The 20257-nt window shown below is 43.7% G+C and overlaps 1 protein-coding gene across 2 annotated transcripts in view; it reads right to left on the bottom strand.

Annotated features, from left to right (window-relative positions):
• Nucleotides 1-799: 799 nt before the first annotated feature.
• Nucleotides 800-20257, bottom strand: part of prkg3 (protein kinase cGMP-dependent 3) — a 50089-nt gene continuing 30631 nt past the window's right edge. Inside the window, exons 16-24 of one of the 2 annotated variants that reach the window (XR_013199894.1) lie at nucleotides 18369-18458; nucleotides 17875-18016; nucleotides 14473-14636; nucleotides 2310-2426; nucleotides 2040-2102; nucleotides 1776-1851; nucleotides 1403-1508; nucleotides 1104-1190; nucleotides 1019-1054 (exon numbers count right to left, since the gene is read on the bottom strand). Coding sequence is in view for 1 of the 2 variants with exons in the window: in XM_077219619.1 (XP_077075734.1) it covers nucleotides 1422-1508; nucleotides 1776-1851; nucleotides 2040-2102; nucleotides 2310-2426; nucleotides 14473-14636; nucleotides 17875-18016; nucleotides 18369-18458 (739 nt within the window). In the remaining variant the exon portion in view is untranslated. Of the gene's footprint in view, nucleotides 1191-1402; nucleotides 1509-1775; nucleotides 1852-2039; nucleotides 2103-2309; nucleotides 2427-14472; nucleotides 14637-17874; nucleotides 18017-18368; nucleotides 18459-20257 lie in introns of both variants that reach the window. The other variant, XM_077219619.1, reaches the window with a different exon arrangement.

Genomic DNA, 20257 nt, shown 5'->3' on the forward strand with positions numbered 1-20257 from the left:
CGCCAATGTGGATTGGCTTGTTTAGTTTACACTCGAAGGTGATTGGGCTCTCAGGCTCCCAGTTCTGATGAAATGTTGAACATGACTGACTGAAAGGGAACAATAAATACTGTATAGATAGATTGCCATATCTATATATCTTCATATCTCAAACTTGCTTTATGCTAAATCACTCAGCCATTTTAGACATACACAGACATCCCAAGTCTCCCGGAATTTCCGGGAGTCTCCCCCATATTGATAGCGGCTCCCTGATGCCGACAAATTTGTTAAAATCTCCTGGAATCTAGAACGAGCGAGCAAGAGCGCGCATGTGAGACAGAAGAGACTGTGCTCCAAACCGTATAGCACACGCACGGCGGAGAGGGAGAGAGCGGGAGACCTTGTGTGTGTGTGCCTCATGAAGCGCATGTAAGACAAAGAGCATCCTGATTGGCCTGTTTCAGTAAGTCAACCAATCAATTTTAATAAAAAAAAGTTTATTTGTTCCATAACTGCAGCAGAAATGCTGCTTTTCAGAGCTTTTAAGAAGGTATTTTGCAGTCTTTCAATTACTATTTCCATTATATGTTGTCACTATAATTCTTTATTATAATACCTTAACAATAATAGCACAAAACCACAATCAGAGTCATTTGAATTAAAAAATATTTATCAGGTTGCAAAAAAATGTAAAATAAATATTCTTAACATCCTGCCAAGTAACATTAATATATATATATATATATATATATATATATATATATATATATATATACATTTCAGTACATTAAAAATAAAGTAAGTAAAGCAACTAGTATTTCATTATAAATTCACATTGTTATTTATTAACCAACTGAACAAGAATGGCTTAATGGTCTTACATGTGCATGTATTTTTTTAAAGATACAATTATTGAAAGGGAACAAATATGATCTCTGAAGTCCAGGATTTGTACCTTCCATTTGGACTTGTCTGTAGTTTCTCGCATTAGATTGAAAAATAAGAAGATACATGTTATTTTAAAATGTTAATTTTAGTGTGAAACTTCAAGAATCTGGACCCTTATAAATTGCTGGTCTTCCAATCATCACAATATCTTAAATAACTTAAGAATAAAACTACTATGATCAAAATAGTAAAAAAACAAAACAAAAAAAACAAAGCAAGAGATGTGAAATTTTGCTGGCTCAAAATTGATCCAGAATTTCCTGTAGTGGAAATAATTAAAATTAGTCTGTGGAAAAAGTCTGTGAAAGACTCTAAAGTTCAATCATACCCTATGGCAAGAATCATAAAATTACGGTTCTAATCTTCCTTTTACATATGCTGATAAGAATATTAAACCTTGAGTATACTTTAGAGTATATAACTTGAGATATCTTATGGATGTTTTACTGTACGTGAGAATGCAGTCAGAGACCTCAATACTTGGCTGATGTTCAGAAATCACAATCCCAGTCTGAAAACTCCTCCTCTGCTTGAGTCTTATCATAGGGGAAGCGGTCAAAGTTTATATAGCAGGGACCCTGAAAAAAAAAAAAAACACAAAGACACAATCAGTCAAACAGACTTTGTTACTTTGAGGCTTATGTTGTAGATGGATCTGAGTTTCATCCTAAAACAGTTTAAAAAGCGTCTGAAACCTGATTTTCAAATTTACCCATTGGCCTTCACTGATAATTGAAAATATATTTTGAACTTTGTACTAAAGAGAAATATGCTTGGTAAAGATTTTTTTTACATTGTGTAAGATGATCTGTGTAAAGAATATGATTTAAGATAAAAAATGTGACCTTTCTTATTAGTCGTACAGTCGGTGCTTCCAGTTGTCCCATTCTTAATTTATGCCAGTTAATGCTGTTAAACCACCTGAGAGATAATTGAGGGAAAATGTGTCATTAATAACAATAGAAACAGCACAAATGCTACACAAAAGTCTAGCATATCAAAATGACTAAACTCAATATACCTAAATTGTAATTGTGGGATATGAAAATATTTATATTTATCGAAAATATTAATCTGAACTAAGCACAATACACATGCATAAAGGTCACCTGTGATTTCTGACATCTTTGATTCCATTTTTTGTATTGCCCAAACGCTGTCCAGGACGTGGCCTGCAAGACATTTAAATAACACATAAACTGAAAATTAGCGAATTAGCAACCTAAAAAACTGATTAAAAATGGTGACGTTTAAATAAAATAAACTGGGATGAAAGACATTTTATTACTTCTCAGATAGAAAACAAATCACAAACTGCGTCAAATAAATTCACTATATGTAAAACAAGCCAGAGCTTTTGTAATAGTTTCTGTAATTACCTGCACAATTTAGTGATGATAGATTTGGCACCTTCCCCCATATATGAAGGGAAATTAAGCACACCATCCAAGATCCTGGCATAGATCTTCTGAGGTTCTGAACTGGAAAAGGGTGGGCTTTAGGACAAATAAAACTGTATTATTACAAGTAATTAAAAAAAGTGCAAACTTAAGACACATTTTTAAATACTGTATGAGCTGATCAAATTAGGTCAAGCTCACAGTACAGGACTGTAAGACTAACATAATTGCTGTGGTGTGCAAACTACACAACACAATGCTGACGAGGTGAACAAACTACAAGACATTATGGTCCACTTGCGTCGCGCCTGGCCAGGTGTATGATAAGGCCCTAAAAGTTATTGTTTGTAAACCCCCAAACCCCCCCCCCCCCCCCCCCCACCCCACTTCATTGAGGAAAACGTCTCGGTTACGTATGTAACCCTAGTTCCCTGATAGGGAACGAGACGCTGCGTCAAACGCTGCGGGAACGCCCCTGCGTTGTGCGTCATGAAGCACGTATGGAATCAGCCCAATGGAGAGATGAAACGTCATAGGCGGGTGACGTCATCGACCAGGAAACTATAAAGCACCCCAAAAACACAAGCGCATTAGCTTCTGATAGGCTTGAAGGAAGCGCTAACGGGAGTGCCGGGAGTATGGCGGAGCGACGCAGCGTCTCGTTCCCTATCAGGGAACTAGGGTTACATACGTAACCGAGACGTTCCCTTTCAAGGGAACTTCGAGCTGCGTCAAACGCTGCGGGAACGCGAATACCCACGTCGCCATAGGACCAAATGACCGTCATGTGAGACTAGCGCACAGAGGACGAGAGCACCTGTGCCCCAGGGGTAGAGCTTAAGTCTAGGTCATAGAACTTAATAAAAGTATGCGGTGAAGACCATCCAGCCGCATCACAAACATCACTCAGGGAAACCCCCGACAAAAGAGCTTTAGAAGCAGCCATACTCCTGGTAGAGTGAGCTCGGACAACCAAAGGTGAAGGCTGGCCAGCCGACTCATAAGCAAGTGAGATAGCCTCAACCACCCACTTGCTCATTCTCTGTTTAGACGCCGGACACCCTTTCCTGGGTGGCCCGAAACATACAAAAAGTTGTTCTGATTTCCTCCACAGGGCAGCTCTGTGGACATAAGCGTCTAATGCCCTAACAGGGCAGAGTGAATTAAGTTTCTCCTGGTCCGATGACATAAATGGAGGAGGACAGAAAGCCTGCAGAACCGTAGGTCTAACAATATTAGTAGGAACCTTAGGAACGTAACCTGGTCTAGGATGCAGAAAAGCTTTAACCATGCCAGGTGCAAATTCCAGGCACGAGGGTGAAACCGACAGAGCCTGCAAATCTCCGATTCTTTTTAGTGAAGAGATAGCAAGCAAAAAGATAGTCTTAAAAGTGAGAAACTTCTCGGGAACTTCTTCGATAGGTTCAAAAGGAGCTAGGGAAAGACCTTCTAATACAATGGCCAGATCCCAAGTCGGCACCCTCGTACGAACTGCTGGCCTCAGCCTCAAAGTGCCACGGAGGAAACGAGTTATAAGCGGGTGTCTCCCAAGAGAAACTCCACTGAAAGGGACGTGGTAAGCAGCTAGTGCCGCCACATACACCTTTAGTGTGGAGGGGGATAACCCTGTGGAGAAGCGCTCCTGCAGGAATTCCAGCACTGCACCCACTGGGCAGTTAACTGGGTCCTGCAGGTGTTCTCCACACCAAGAAGTGAAAAGTTTCCACTTCAAGGCATAAAGCTTCCTCGTGGATGGAGCTCTGGAGTTAAGAATGGTCTCAACAACCTCGGTTGAGAGACCGGAGTCTATGAGCTGGGCCCCCTCAGAGGCCAAGCCCACAGTTTCCACAATTCTGGGCGGGGGTGAAGTATCGTGCCCCCCGCCTGGGAGAGTAGATCCCTCCTGACCGGGAGCTCCAAAGGAGAACCGTCCAGGAGAGAAATCAGGTCCGCAAACCATACTCGGGCCGGCCAGAACGGGGCTACTAGTAGTAGACTGACCCCGTCCCGGCGGACCCTCTCCAGAACTCCTGGTAACAGAGCAATCGGGGGAAAGGCGTACAGACGTGACCTCGGCCACGGCTGCACCATAGCATCCAACCCCAGGGGGGCTGGAAGAGTGATGGAGAACCACCGATGACAATGAGTGGTCTCCTTGGAAGCGAATAGGTCCACCTCGGCGCGACCGAAACTCAACCAAAGGAGCTCCACCACCTCGGGGTGGAGTCTCCATTCCCCTGGCCTCGGCCCCTGCCTCGACAGGGAGTCTGCTACCACATTCAAATACCCAGGGAGATACATTGCTCTCAGAGATAGTAGCTTCCCTTGGGACCACAGGAGGATCTGACGGGCCAACTTGTAAAGCCGGCGAGACCGCAGGCCCCCCTGATGATTTATATAAGAGACCACCGACGTGTTGTCTGATTGAACTAACACATGATGGCCTCTCAGGTCTGTTAGGAAGTGTTTCAGAGCCTGAAACACAGCCAACATCTCTAGACAATTTATGTGCCACGAAAGATGATGATCCTGCCACAGACCTTGGGCTGGGCGACCACTCATGACCGCCCCCCACCCTGTGAGGGAAGCATCCGTCGTTAGCGTTATGCGACGACAAAGAGCCCCCAGCACAGGACCTTTGGATAGGAACCAAGTTTCTCTCCACATGACCAGAGCACGAAGGCAGCGCCGCGTGACTTTGAACGTGCGGAGCGGATTTCCCCTCGGGGAGAATCCCTTGGTCCTGAGCCACCACTGTAGCGGTCTCATGTACAACAGGCCGCAAGGTATAACGTTGGACGCTGCTGCCATCAGACCCAACAGTCTCTGAAACTGCTTGACAGTGAGTAGCTGGCCTAGCTTCACTTGTTTCACAGCTGAGAGAATCGAAGCGATGCGGGTCGGAGAGAGTCGCGCCCGCATCGATACCGAATCCCAAACGACACCCAGAAAAGTGGTCTTCTGGGAAGGAGATAATACACTTTTCTTTGCGTTCAGCCTCAACCCCAACTTTCTGATATGAGCGAGGACGACATCTCGATGCCGAACCGCCATCTGCTCGGTCTGAGCTAAAATCAACCAATCGTCGATGTAATTGAGAATACGAATGCCCTGAAGCCTCAGAGGCACTAGTGCTGCATCCATGCATTTCGTGAAAGTGCGGGGAGATAAAGCTAGGCCAAACGGAAGAACCTTGTACTGGTACGCCTCGCCCCCGAAGGCGAACCTCAGGAACTTCCTGTGTTGTGGAAGGATGGACACATGGAAGTATGCGTCCTTCAGATCTATCGTGACAAACCAGTCCTCGGACCTGATTTGAGACACGATCTGCTTGATAGTGAGCATCTTGAATTTTAGCTTCCCTACCGAGCGATTCAATATGCGCAGGTCTAAAATTGGACGCAACCCCCCATCCTTCTTTGGAACGATGAAATATCGGCTGTAATAACCTGACTCCAAACTGGGAGGAGGAACCCGTTCTATAGCCTCTTTTTGAAGGAGCGTTTTCACCTCTTGTTCCAATACCAGAGCCTGCTCGGGGCCCACCACTGTGTGCAGAACCCCTCTGAATTTTGGTGGACGACACCTGAACTGGATAGCATAACCCTTTTCTACTGTCTGCAGGACCCAATGAGATATTTTTGGAAGGCTTTTCCACTCTGCCAGAAATTCTACTAAGGGTACCAGCCTCTCGAGACTGGCCTCTGGTGTAACTTGAGCAGCAGACGCAGCGCCCTGTAACGGCGCACCGGCAGGGAACAACTGGTCTGACCGCTCTGAGACCCTCCTCAGAGGGAGCGAGCGTCCCTCGGGAAAGCGCTCGCTGGGATCGTCTGTGCCCCGGCATAAAGGCGGGGTTGGCAGAACGAGCCCCTGAGGGCACCGAGGAGGAATGGGCACCGTAAAAAGAGGTGAACACCTTTCCGCCTCGGTGGGGACCACCCTCAGCATCCTGAACGGCTTGGCGTCAGGACTTCTTCTTAGCCGAAGCCTTCTTAGCCAATATAACTGTCCTCAGATCAGTTCTACTGGGAGAAGGCTTCGGCTGAGAGTGTCGCGGCTGAGCCCACTGTCCAGCAGGGGGAGCACGAGACGCGACACTCTGCCTCTGCTGCGCTCTATGTGATGAGCTCGAAGACGGCCGGGGCTGCTCCCGCCCAGCAGCCCCAGGGACATGAACTTTAAGGGGAAGAAACTTTTTAAAAGCTGCAGTTTGTTTCTTTTCTTCTTGGAATTTATCGATAACTGAATTCACAGCATCACCAAACAACCCCATGGGAGAAAGAGGAGCATCTAAAAGAAAAGCTTTTTCTCTCTCTTTAATATTAGTCTGATTTAACCACAAATGTCTTTCTGCGGCCACCAGAGCTGCCATAGAACGACCCATTAATTTGGCCGATTCTCTGGTGGCACGCAGGGATAAATCAGCAGCCTGACGCAGTTCACGAACTACGTCAGTACTGACCTCCTCACTCTCACTCATGTCCCTTAGCAGATCAGCCTGGTATGCCTGCAAGATTGACATAGTATGCAGACATGACGCAGCCTGACCTGCTGCCGAATATGCTTTACCCACTAAAGCCGAAGTGTTTCTTAAAGGCTTGGTGGGTAATGCCGGTGCCTTAAAAGATGATGCTGCTTCGGGGGAGAGATGGCTCGCAAGCGTCTCTTCCACACGAGGCAAAGCACCATAACCATGAGCCTTGGCTCCCATAATATTAGCGTATGTTGAAGTCTGGGGACTAAACACTCTATATGACACCGGTTTTCTCCATGATTTCGACACCTCGGTGTGGAGATCATGGAAAAACGGCAGGCACCGGCGTGGAGGCTGCACACGTGACGGCAAAAATCTCTCATCCAACTTTGATTTAGAAACAGACTCCTGTCTAGTCACTGGCCATTCAATATTAAGTTTTTCAACAGCTCTTGTTAACACCTCCATAAGCTCATCACTCTTAGGAGTGTGGGGTGGCGAATCCTCCACATCTCCCTCAACACTAACAACATCAAGTTCCTCAGAACTGGATAGCTGCAGCATTGGTGCCTCAGCCCGAGCGGAAGAAACCGCAGCGCGTGCTTCCGAACCCGGGACTGAGGCACTGGATCTCACAGGTGAAGGGAGAGATAAGGCAGAGCCCGTCTCAAACCCCGCTGTGAGATCCATCTGCGATCCCCACGATAAGCGCCGCCGCTCTGCCTCGGCAGAAGCGGGACCCGAACCGCGGGGAGCGCGCACCGAACCGCTCTCCTCAAAGAGCGACCGGCGGGAGCGGAGCGTCCTTAACGGCAAACGCTCGCAATGCTCACAGTCTGCTCCCTCGAGAGCAAACTGGGCATGCTGAACTCCCAAACAAACAACACAAAGATCATGTGTATCCCCGCTCGTTAAATAACGCGAGCAGGGAGGAACACACTTTCTAAACTGCTGTTCGTCCGCCATAATCTCTCAATATATATATATATAGGGATAAATTGTTTGTGTGGTGCAGGGTATGTAAGACAGACAATATCACACAGGGACAGATTCACATGTAGCGCGACTGAAAGCACAGAAGCTAATGCGCTTGTGTTTTTGGGGTGCTTTATAGTTTCCTGGTCGATGACGTCACCCGCCTATGACGTTTCATCTCTCCATTGGGCTGATTCCATACGTGCTTCATGACGCACAACGCAGGGGCGTTCCCGCAGCGTTTGACGCAGCTCGAAGTTCCCTTGAAAGGGAACAATATTTTACGGCGGGCTTATGTGAGCCATTGCGCACCTAACCAGTTAGTTAACCTGATAATCGTGTCAAAACAGCTGGTACACGGCACAGCTGTACTGCATGGTGAGTCGGTGGCAGTCGCATGACCCAGTCAACACTTTGATCTTACAGTGATCTCATCATATGGTAACACCCTCAGCAATGTGAGGTCACAGTGAGCTAAAAGTGTAACCTCACAGCGCACTCACTGTGTGCTCATACTCTAGCCACAATATGAGCTCATCCGAGCTAGAAATTGTATTGTTCTCTGAATGTTTTGAGAGCATTATGTTATGTTTTTGTAATGTTTTCTGCAGCTAATTTTATTTTTGTTACCAAAATGTTCTCCTAAAAGGTAGGATAAGGGACCGTTCTGTATTTATGAAATGGACTTCAGAGGAAAATAGGGGAGGGTAATGTATTTTTATTCTTTGTTGAGGGGAGGGTCATCCAACTTTTTTTAGTCTAGGGAGAGGGTCACCCAACTCTTGTATTCATGAAAACAGCAACATTTCAAAGTGGCTTGTTTGGTGTATATTTTTTCATGTAGCTCCATTTAGCTCTCTCAGTCCCAACAAAAATCAGACACGAAAGATAAAGTCCAGTTTGGTGGTGTTTGAAAGTCGCTTCGGGCATACGCGCTTAGAAAAATTGCATCATGTCAGAACAGAACGCCAATGAAATGTTTACCCGGGAAAGCTTTAAAGTGAGCAAATAATGAACTTTTGTGATTGCGAATAAGTGCAGTGTCCTGTGAGTGTAACTCTACCGCTGCATTAACAGGCGATGTGAATGTACGTCGAGTTTTACAGTATTAGGACTTAAGCCTTGTTTATACTTTCGTCTGGCTCCGCAGTGTGAGCCTCTGCTGTCTGCGTGCACACCTCCCCAAACGGATGAGGCGTTTATACTTGACCCGCTCGCCGTTATACTATACTTTAAAACGACAGGAGGCTACTGAATAATTGCCCTCTAAACCACCAGGAATCAGCGGTGAGAAGTAAGGTACACAGGTGAATGTTCATTTTAGTACACTTCACCAGAACCACACTACATTGTGTAAAGCAGTAAACCTTGAGATTATTAGGCTACTTGTTACATTGGAACAAAATAAACTAATTTGAGAACATAGCCTGTAAAACTAAATTAACGATAACTATTTTCTAATTTCACTAAACATTTTCGTTTAGTTTCGAGATATTTATTTATAAAACATGGACCATAATTAAAAGGGCTTATGTCTGCTATTGTAGGCTCATTTTGTAAATTTAAGCAACTACTAGACGCACAAACTGTGTGCCGGTGTGATGAGACGTATGTGCTCGGCCAGATTCGGCTCGAAGTCGTGCATCTGCGGGTGCGGAGCCGCGCACGCAGTTACAAAATCTGCCGTGCACACCGCCAAGCGAAATGTGCCCTTGCGCTCATGCGGACACGAGTAACGGAGTTTACAAAACTGTATCGCACGCTTGCTACAGTGGTACATTTATTCATCGCACAGACCAATCTTTTCATAGATATATGTCGCACTGTACAGCCCTGTACAGGACCCTTTTTAATGAACGTTTGGTGAAGGTCTACTAGGCATAGAGATATCTGAAAATCTTTGCCAAGTGCAAACCAGTACAGAAGTAATCAATAACTTAACGGGGAGGGTCATGCCTTTTTTCACAATCATTTTGGAGGGTCATAGAAAAATGTATTGCTGGCGAAGGGAGGGTCAAGACTATTTTGACTATAGATCTCAAAACTCCGGTAGCCCCTTAAATAAAAAAAGAACAGTCCCAAACACTCTCTAAAAACACTTTAAACATGTTTAGTGATAACACTGATAGAACATTATTCCCTAACATTCTTATAAAGTTTCAGCGGGAAGTCTCCCAGCAGACACGGGACTGAACCTCTTAAAAGAAGTTTGTTTGAAAGTAATAGTTTTGTTTGGTCATCATTGTGGAGGTCAGTGTTTGCTTTAGTTTGGCTCTTTGGCCTTGACTATTTGATGTTAGTTTTTCTCTGGCTGCTGTAACTGTTTGTTATAGCAAGATAAAAGGTGATCAAGTATGTTGGCTACTTATTGATAATAAAGATATTATCATAATAAAGCAGCCTGATTTCATCCAGGCACTATTCTCTGGTATCAATTTTACATGATTATAACAATTCAGGATTTCTAAAGCATGAGATCCTGCAGCATTTTAATAAGAGAATCTGGATTATTAATATAAAAAACTAAATCTGTGTACAATAAGTTTTAAACTCCTTCATTGAGACAAACTATAATCATGCCATATAGGTTACTATAATCGATTATACAAAAGTAATAACACATGACGGTCTAAAAGAGATCAGCTGATCAGAACACTACATGATGGTTTTATCATTAACGTTATCATTAAGTAGCTGACATCATCTGATCACATTTTCTCTTACTGTCCTTGCCATAACAAACAGTTACAGCAGCCAGAGAAAACGTCTGGGTTACGTATGTAGCCATCGTTCCCTGAGTAGGTTTCCAACGAATTGGAATCACGCTAGGGAGACCAACTGCCTTCGAGTGAACTAAAACGAGCCAATAAACATTGGCAAGCAAGATTTGCATTCCGCGCGCCACCTACCAGTGCGGGTATAAAGCGGAAGCAAAGCGCACACACATTTGCTTTTCGCTAAGGAGCCGGACGGTGTCCAGTCCTCTGCGAAGGTACAGCAGCATAGCGACGGGACGAGACATTACATACGTAACGAGGGTTACATACGTAACTGAGACGTTTCCTTTCATGGGAACTCCTACGTATCGTCGGAGGAGTTTCCAACAAATTGGGATCCCTAACAAAACGCCATGGTGCTGGCCCCTTCCAGCGCCCGGCTTAGCTACCCGCCGGAACAGTTTCTTATCGTCTTTGGCGGGAGCTAGCTAGGAAAATCACACTGCAGTTCCGCAAGACCCTCTCAGTGGATATGGATAACACTGGGAAAGCGTGCCCAACCTGTGGGAGGGAACGCTGCGGAAGCCCCTGCCCGCCCGAAGGGAGGCACTGGAATACACATGTGTACTAACCCTTGGGGTAGTGAAACACATGGCAGTCCTTGAGGTAGTCCCAGCCCGAGGGGTTGGAGTGTACTCAGCAAGGACGACAGAATGGTCTGTTAAGGGGAAGACACGATGCTAGCCCAGAGTGTAGCTGGATCGTGGAGAAAATGGGTCGCCGAAGGGACCACTGTAGGCCACCCAGTCTACACACAACTCCTACGAGAGGTAATAGACCTATCGCCGGGCGATCCACCTCGCCTGGTGCCGAGGGTGTGATGGGGATGATGTAACTCACGAGGTTAGCCGTATATTAGGGAACCAACGGAGTATGAAGACGCACATATCCGGCCATAGAGGCGGGAACGGCGTAGCAAGCCGAGATAACCTAATTCCTCACGTTACTGGCCGTAGCGAGTACACCTGAGGAAACAGGTTCAACACGGAGGCTATAGACGAGGAAGAATCGAGACATGAAAGTACGAGTCTTTCAGGTCGATCGCTGCAAACCAATCCTGGGGACGGATGCATTCGAAGATGCGTTTCTGCATGAGCATTTTGAATGGGAGCTTATGTAGGGCCCGATTCAAAATCGGAGATCTCATCTCGGCTGGAGGGACCGGCCCGATCGCGTCCTTCGCCAGCAGGACGTCTATATCCTTCCTCAAAACAGAACTGAACTTGGGAGGCCGGCGGGCAAACTGAATTGCATAGCCGAGCCGAATGGTACGAATGAGCCAGCGGGACAGCCTCGGAAGCGCTAGCCAGGTTTCGAGAGACTGTACCAACGAGCCCACACGAACCGCCGGCGTACCCGCGGAGGGGCAGCAAGATGGAAGGCAGGGACCGGACTCTGGAGGCATTACTGCGGCCGAGAGAGGGGTCTGGGTGTGCGGGGCAAGACCTACCTGCTTCCACCGGGGGACAGGCAACAGGGAAGACCCGGAGGCGTTCAGCTGCTGGCTGTCCCGAGGCGAAGGAAGGAGGGGAAATGAGGAGGGAGGCCCGTAGGCGTCGAGTCCTGATTTCCGCACCTCCTTGCCCAGCGGGAGACGCGAGTGACGAGGCCGTAGCGGCGTCACTGGCGTCTGAGCACTGGGGTGAGGGGAATGAGAGCGGCGAGGCAACGTGGCGGCGCACACTGTCATTCTGACCCTCATGGACGGGGGAGAATGAGAGCGGCGAGGCACTTGGCGACCTTGGCTGCCAGTCTCGACCATGAGTGACCCAGAGGAAGTAGAAACTGCTCTTATTGAAACTTTGGGTACCACTGGTGCTTTACTGGTCAGTGGCAGAACAGAAACAAAAGAAAGATTCTCCACTCGGCCCTCCTCCTTACCACTCCTCTTGCTGGAGGGCTTAGATGAATCCCGAGCGGGCTGGGCACCTCATTAGCAGCCGACACCCCACTGCATTGAGGGGCGAAGGCGGCGGCAGGAGGGCACCCTCGGCATCAAGGGCAGAAGCAGCTTCTCCACACGCACTGTAAGCCTTCCGAGTCAGACTGGAAGAGAACCTACATGCGCGGGAGGGGAGCGCAGGGTTACCCCGCCAGGCGGACGCGGTCTGAGGACACAATTGCATCGCAACCGACCGGTCCACTGGGGGGGCGCCTACATATTCCTTCACTGCCCCGCCATCGAGAGTGGTGAGGGAGGAGGACGGAGTTGACCTGTGTCCGGCCGCCAGAGGGGCCATCCATGATCTCGTCACCTCGTCATGCACCTCCGGAAAGAAAGGAACCAGAGCGGGGCGCTGAGAACCAGCACGGGCCACCCACCAGATACCAATCGTCAAGCCGTGAGGGTTCGTGACACGGTGGAGGGTTCAACTCGAGCCCGACACTCGTGGCCGCCCGGGAAAACATAGCGGCCATTTCCGGATCCGGCTCGGCTGACGTTACCACACCCGAAGGAGGCAACACAGTTGAGTCGTCATCTCCAGAAGATGACCGCTCTCCCTCCGATGCAGCGATCAGACATCTGATGCTCTGGCGGAGCCCTGAAGGAAACGACTGGGACCACACGTGATGGCCCAGCGCGCTCCTGCGAAGGCTCCAATGGCAGCGATGCGGAGGAGTGAGGAGCCTGGGGGGTCTTTCACCCGGCTGGACATTCCTCACTGTAACTCTCAGACCACCAATGGGATTAGCAGAAGTAGTCATTTTCTGAAGTAAACCAGAAGAAGAACTAGATCGGGGAATCTCCAAAGGGACTCCCCCTCGTTTGAGGGATTGCAGTCTTGAATTAAGCATCGCGACGGTCATGTTCCCGCAGTGAGAACATGACTCGTTCACGAACGCTACCTCAGCGTGCGTGAGGCCCAAGCACGAGAGACAGCGATCGTGACCATCAACCGGCAGAAGATATTGACCGCACCCAGAAACACACGGATGAAACATCATCCTGAAAAGGACGCGATCTTCACCCGTGTTGCTCTTTTAGAAAATACTCTCTTATTGTGCTGAAGCACGCAGGGATGAACGCGGCAACACAGCGGGGAAACTGCAAGCCCGCTGTGTGCACTCAACCGAATACCAGCTGTGAAAACAGCTCTTTTAAAAGATGTAGATCGTGTGTAATCACAACCGGCAGCCAGGATCTCGCGAAGATCACTGAAGCGCTGTCACACCAACACAGAGAGATCCAGAAAAAGAGCAGACTCGTTGAGCACGAAGAAAACACTTTCTTGAAACTCATTTACCGCTTTATACCCGCACTGGTAGGCGGTGCGCTGAATGCAAATCTTGCATGCCAATGTTTATTGGCTCGTTTTAGTTCACTCGAAGGCAGTTGGTCTCCCTAGTGTGATCCCAATTCGTTGGAAACTCCTCCAAAGAGACGTAGGAGTTCCCACGAAAGGGAACTAACATTAAAACATCAAGAGTCAAACTGCCCAACTAAAGCAAACACAGATCACAATGATGGTGACTACCAAACTATTAATTTCAAAAAATCCTCAACCTATCAACCTACATTTCTACCTGGGGTGACCTCACATTGTGGCCATAATGAGCACACAGTGAGTGCACTGTGAGGTTACAGTTTTAGCTCACTGTGACCTCACATTTTGGTCATATGGAGAGATCACTGTGAGATCAACGTTTTGACTAGGGAGCTTTTAGGCTAAACATGGAGACTGGAGTACAGATAAAATAAAGACCTATACACTGGTCAACATGTTTAAAAATTGTTGTTAGGTCGGAAGGTGCTCATAACATACTCTGCTCGGTTCGTAACTCCTCAAGCCATGACCATACGAGCATCAGTTATTTCCATATGATTTCTCCCAAGAGAAAAAAATTGCCTGCATGCTTTTAAGACAGAAAAAAACAATATATGCAGAAAACAATATATGAGAAAACTTTTTACCTGCCCACAAGTAGCTCATAGATTAGAACACCAAGTGACCAGAAGTCAGCTGCAAAGTCATGGCCTTGGTTCTGAATGATCTCTGGAGACATATACTCAGGAGTACCGCAAAACGAGTATGTCTTTTCACCCCGAGAAAGCTCTTTTGCAAAACCAAAATCAACCTGAAATCAAAATACAAGAAAAGAAGATAAAAATAAACTTCACTGCACTTGACTGTTACAACATTGGATGTATTTTTTTCTGACAGTGTGTGACACCTATTAACAGAATGTTCACTCTCAACTCTGTTTAATTTGTATAAAGTACAAATAAAATAATTGTATGAAAAGTGTTGCATGTACAAGTTTCTTATTGGCATTCTTGTCTTGGCACTCGGTGTTGATGGATGGCCAGTTTTTGGCATATTGATCCAGTATTTTTTCCACTTTCATCACCTTAAAAGTGTACTATGCAGGATTTTCGGGGGGAAAATAGACTCACACTGTTACAAGGTGGTTGCAGCAGAGATGAAACAGGATCTAAGTGCAGCAGCTTTATTTGGAAACAAACTCAAAACTTCACAAAACAGAATCTCGGGTAGTGATGGGACAGTTGGTATGTCACAGACTTACGAAGCTTTGTTTGGTCACGGGCTTTTTTTGCTCTGCGGTGATTTGTTAGATATGGTGGACAAAACAAGTCTGACCACCAGATGTCGCTAATGCGCATTGTGTTAAAAGCTTTGAGTAATTAACCTTTTTTCAGCACAATTTGATGAAAGCTTGAACTGCTTCAGAAAGCCTCGATTTCCCATCACTAATCTCGGGAACACGAACACGAACACGAACACACCGTATAACTGACAAAGCACTGATAGAAACACAGGGCTTAAATAGACAGCAAACAGATGAACTAACGAGACCAACGAGTCCTGAAGCTCTGGAAACTCAGCTAAGGCCTGTTTCCACGCAAAAAAAATTCACTTATGTGTTGCTATTGCCTTACTGACTGATATATTTAACTCAAGTTAGATTATTAGGCATTGTAATTAAGTTTTTATGATGACATGTACTGTAATTATTAGCAAGCTAGACTGGAGGTGGCTAAAACTCACACATCTAATACAGAGTTGTTCTAATAGATCTGTTAGCTCAGCTGTTCTTTCATGTAGGCTACACGTACAATGCTATTTATGCATGATAAACACAATATTTGCAAGATAGAGTTGGTTGGGCTGCGTGTGCTGCTGATATCATATCAAGGAAAATCACTTCCTCTGGCTTTTTTACCATCTCCAAAAAGGGGCAAGTTTGAACATTGTGTTTACAAACAGTAACTGAAAATCCTGCATAGTTCACGTTTAAGGCTGGAATACACTATACAACTTTTGCCCAGATTTTTTCCACGATTTACAGTCTGGAAGAGTCGACACTAGTTGCTGAAAGTCAGGGCCAGTCTGCAGATTTTGGGCAGATAGTGTTGACAAATTTCACAGAAAATCACGTTGTATATAATGGGCAGAGGCTCAGATTTTTTTTAGCTTCAGACCATGACTCCATCAAGAGGATACCAAACATGTTTGATATTTTGAGCCTATTTTAGAAGACATATTGTTTAAATGTGTCATGCGTCTTCTAAGAACATTCTTAAGAACATTTTTGTAGTGTATGATGCCCAGTTTTTCTCTGTTACTAATGTAAAATTCTTATCACATTTCTGGCAAAATATGTTCTTGTGCAATGTAGTTACAGGTCATATCAGAGAATCAGATCATCACATGATGACTATAACATCATCAATTAATGATCGAGATCATCTGATATTTTCTCCAGCATTTATTCCTATGACAAACGTGTATCAAATGCACAGTTAAAGCAGCCAGAGAAAAGCAAAAGTAAAATCATGACCCCAACTAAAGCAGACACTGATCCCAATCATGGTGACATCAAATTTATTTTAACGTTTTTTACACTTTATTTAAATTAGCATATTTTACTTTCATTTTATGATTTTTGTTTGGCAGCCGCAGCTGCCAGTCATTTGAGCCTGTTTTTACGATTTTTTACAATGAAGGTATTTGATCATAATAATGCAGGAAATCTGTGAAATAACAATTTTTTCAGTTTATTTAAATTAACATATTTTACTTTAATTTTATGGTTTTTGTTTGGCAGCCGCAGCTGCCAGTCATTTGACCCTTTTTTTACGATTTTTTTACAATGAAGGTATGCGATCGTGATTATTCAGGAAATACCTGTAAAATAACAGTGTTTTTCAGTTTATTTAATTTAGGATGTTTTACAGTTTTTTGGGGAGCTGACAGTCATTTGACCATTTTATCATTTAACTATTTTGTTACTGTTAAATTACAGATTATATTTGTAATTTTACATACATTTTTATGTAATTTAAGAAAACAGAAAAAATACTGTATGAAAAATACAATAAATGTTCTGTCTAAAAAATGTGAATAACTGTAATTTGTCATTAATGTCACAATACAGATATTTTATTATTTTATAAAAAATTAATTATCGGGAAATTATTTTATTTTACAGATATTATTTGTAATTTTACAGTGTTTTGAGTACAATTTAAAATTAATGAAAATGATCGTCAAAAAAACAGGTATTTTCTGTAAAATTAGGATTATATATATAAACTTTCACATTGTATTGCAATGACACTTAAATTTCAGGGCAATATATATATATATATATATATATATATATATATATATATATATATATATATATATACACGTTTAATTTACAACACACAGATGTCAAAATTACCCTCTAACTACATTGCACAAGAATCTTTTGCCACAAATGTGATAAACTTTTATATACAACAGACATACAATTTTTGCCTGGAATATATTAACAGAATAGGTACCTGTTAGTTTTAAAATAATTACATTATAAATAATTTGCTTTGAATTCTGGTTGTACCCCTTTATTACCCAAAAACTTAACATATTGTTCCCTTATACCTACACGGAGGTACACTATAATTACAGAAATGTACACCGCAATTTCGGTTTACTTACGAAGTTCTTTGCAGGTTTTATATCTGCTTGTTACCCCTTTATTACCCAAAACTTAGCATATTGTTTCCTTATACCTACACATAAGTACACTATAATTACAGAAACGTACACCGTAATTTCGGTGTACTTACGCAGTTGTTTGCGGGTCGTAATATAAAGTGTTACCATATATCTTGTTAAAATCTATCTCAAATATTTTTTTATCTTTTTTGTTAAGGTAATTAGGATTGATATCAGCCTTGCAGCATGATAAATGTTTTGAATTGTCACAGTGGCAAATTTATCACAATTTTAGTAGCATCTTATAAATGTAAATGCCTCTAATTGATCAATTTGTGGAAAGTAGAAAAACAGATCATTTATTTTACCAATTTCACATATCCTTTGGAGTCCAGCATGAGGTTTTCTGGCTTCAGGTCTCGATACAGGATGCCTTTGTTATGGAGGTATGCAAAGGCTTCAACCACACAGGCTGTTATAAACACAGCTATATTTTCCTGAAAGCGTCCTCTGCAACATGACAACACATACGCCCACATTCACACATTCAAACAGCACTATTTAGAAATTGTGATATTAGCTTTAAATAAACGCAGTCAAACATTAGAGAGAGACAGGAAATGGATTCTAAAGCATACCATATTATTCAAGCAACATGAGCAAGAAAGATGATTCTGAGGTGTTGTGGTTATTCACCAGGGTGTTGCTATGCATTATCTAAGATTTTGTAAGTGGTTGTTAATGCATTATGCTGTTGCTACTGTGTTCCTGCTAGTTTATATGCAATACAGAAATAGAACAAAAAGTAGGCTTAATTGGCATGCTTTCCTTATCAAACACCACAAACTCATGAATATCTTACACTTCTTTTAGTTTGGTCCAGATTTCCCCACCAGGGCAAAACTCCATTATCATATAGATGTAGCGAGAATCTTTGAAGGCAGCATGCAGCCTGAACAAGAGGAGAAAAGTCAGACTGAAGATTATACAGTATTACAGAAATTATTCAACCCACATTGCAAATCAGGTTAATTGGCAAAATGTACAGACTTTCAGCTGTTTGCAATGAACAAATCAAACAAAAGTAATTGAAATAGCTCAACACAGCTAATGTTTCAAGTGGTTTTCCCAAATTTAACTTAAAATGTAACTTTTAGTGACTGCTGCAGTCTCAAAATTATTCAACCCCTTCATGGCAAGCATCTTTAGTACTTAGTAGAACACCCTTTTGCTGTTATGATCTGCTGAAAACGAGATGTAGAACCAGAAACCAGCTTCTGGCAGCGTTTCTGAGGAGTCTTAGTCCATTCCTCATGAGCAATGACCTCCAGTTCAGTAATATTATTGGGTTTGCGTGGGACTTACCAGGACCCGTTCTCGAATTTACACCAAAGATCCAGGCAATTACTTGCAAAATAATTGCCTGCAACATTCTAAAATCTGCCAGTTTAATGCGACATGTAAGCTATGTATCGTTTCTTTTGCAAAGACTCTTATTATTATTCCAGTCATAGACCAGCGCTCAAGTACTGTCTAGAATCCAGCGCTGACAAGAATCAGCATTCACATGCTCAAAAATGTGTTTCGCACTGACAACAATCTGGTGGTGGCTAGAATCAAGCACTAAATAGAATCACGCAGTGGAGGAATGGAAAGTTGACAAGCCATTAAAAAAGTATTGACTAAAGAACCACTTATATATTTTCAATAAATCATGTTCCAATTCACTTTTTTATTAAACTAAATTCTATTTATAAGGTAAAACTTTTACGTTTTTAGGCATTAACTAATGCCATTGCCTAATGTCAAAATGTTTTCTTTGTTCACCAAGTCATTTACTGGTCAGGCATTGTTGTTAACTCGCAAGACTGTAAGAAGAAAATGACAATTTGATGGTTAATTTAAATATATTCTGTAATCACATTTTGGTGATGTATTAATTCCGCCGTCACATCTCACTGCGAAACGCTGCTTGGATAGTTAAAAATAAAGAATAATAAAATAATAATGTAATTGTGCATATGTGTTTATTCTTGTTAGAAGTTTTTTTTTTTTTTTTTACTGATTATGAACACACATTTATTATGACAAACCAAATTAATTGTAATTATATTAATTATACCATTGATGAAAACGAACTAACTAACATAATTTTTCATGAAAATTCATGATTGTATTTTTTTTTGTTTCGAAAGTAAAGTTAATGTAACAGGTTCTTGCAATACTCTCCTAAATGCGTATTAAAACCTAAGTGCAAACATTACGGCTTTAATGACCTCATGGCCTACGGTCGTTTTTACTGTCCAATGACAGCCCATCTTATATCTACTTTGAGTGGCATAATGCTGCCTAAATCATAATCATCAGCAATGACACAGTGGCACGCAGGATAAATGAAATTGGTGTAGATACAGAGGAGATGCCATCCTGAAGGACTCTCCATTCAGCCTTCAGCTGGACGAGACAACCACCGCTGACAACAACCCTCTGCTGATGGCCTATGTCCGTTATAGGGCCTCAAACAGTCACGAGATGGCAGAGGAATTTTTGTTTTCTAAATATCTGGAAACTGACACCGAGGGCCAGACCATTTTTAACATGCTTTCTGCTTATCTACAGGAGAAATCAATTCCCATCTCTAACATCCTCGCATGTGCCACTGATGGTGCCCACACTATGGTTGGCTGGTACCGTGGGTTCACCGCACTGCTAAAGGAGCAGGTGCCGCATATCCTCACAGTCCACTGTGTT

This window comes from Siphateles boraxobius, unplaced genomic scaffold (genome assembly GCF_051911475.1).
Source record: "Siphateles boraxobius isolate OS27281-9 unplaced genomic scaffold, OSU_SipBor_1 8, whole genome shotgun sequence".
In the NCBI taxonomy this organism is placed as follows: Eukaryota; Metazoa; Chordata; class Actinopteri; order Cypriniformes; family Leuciscidae; genus Siphateles; species Siphateles boraxobius.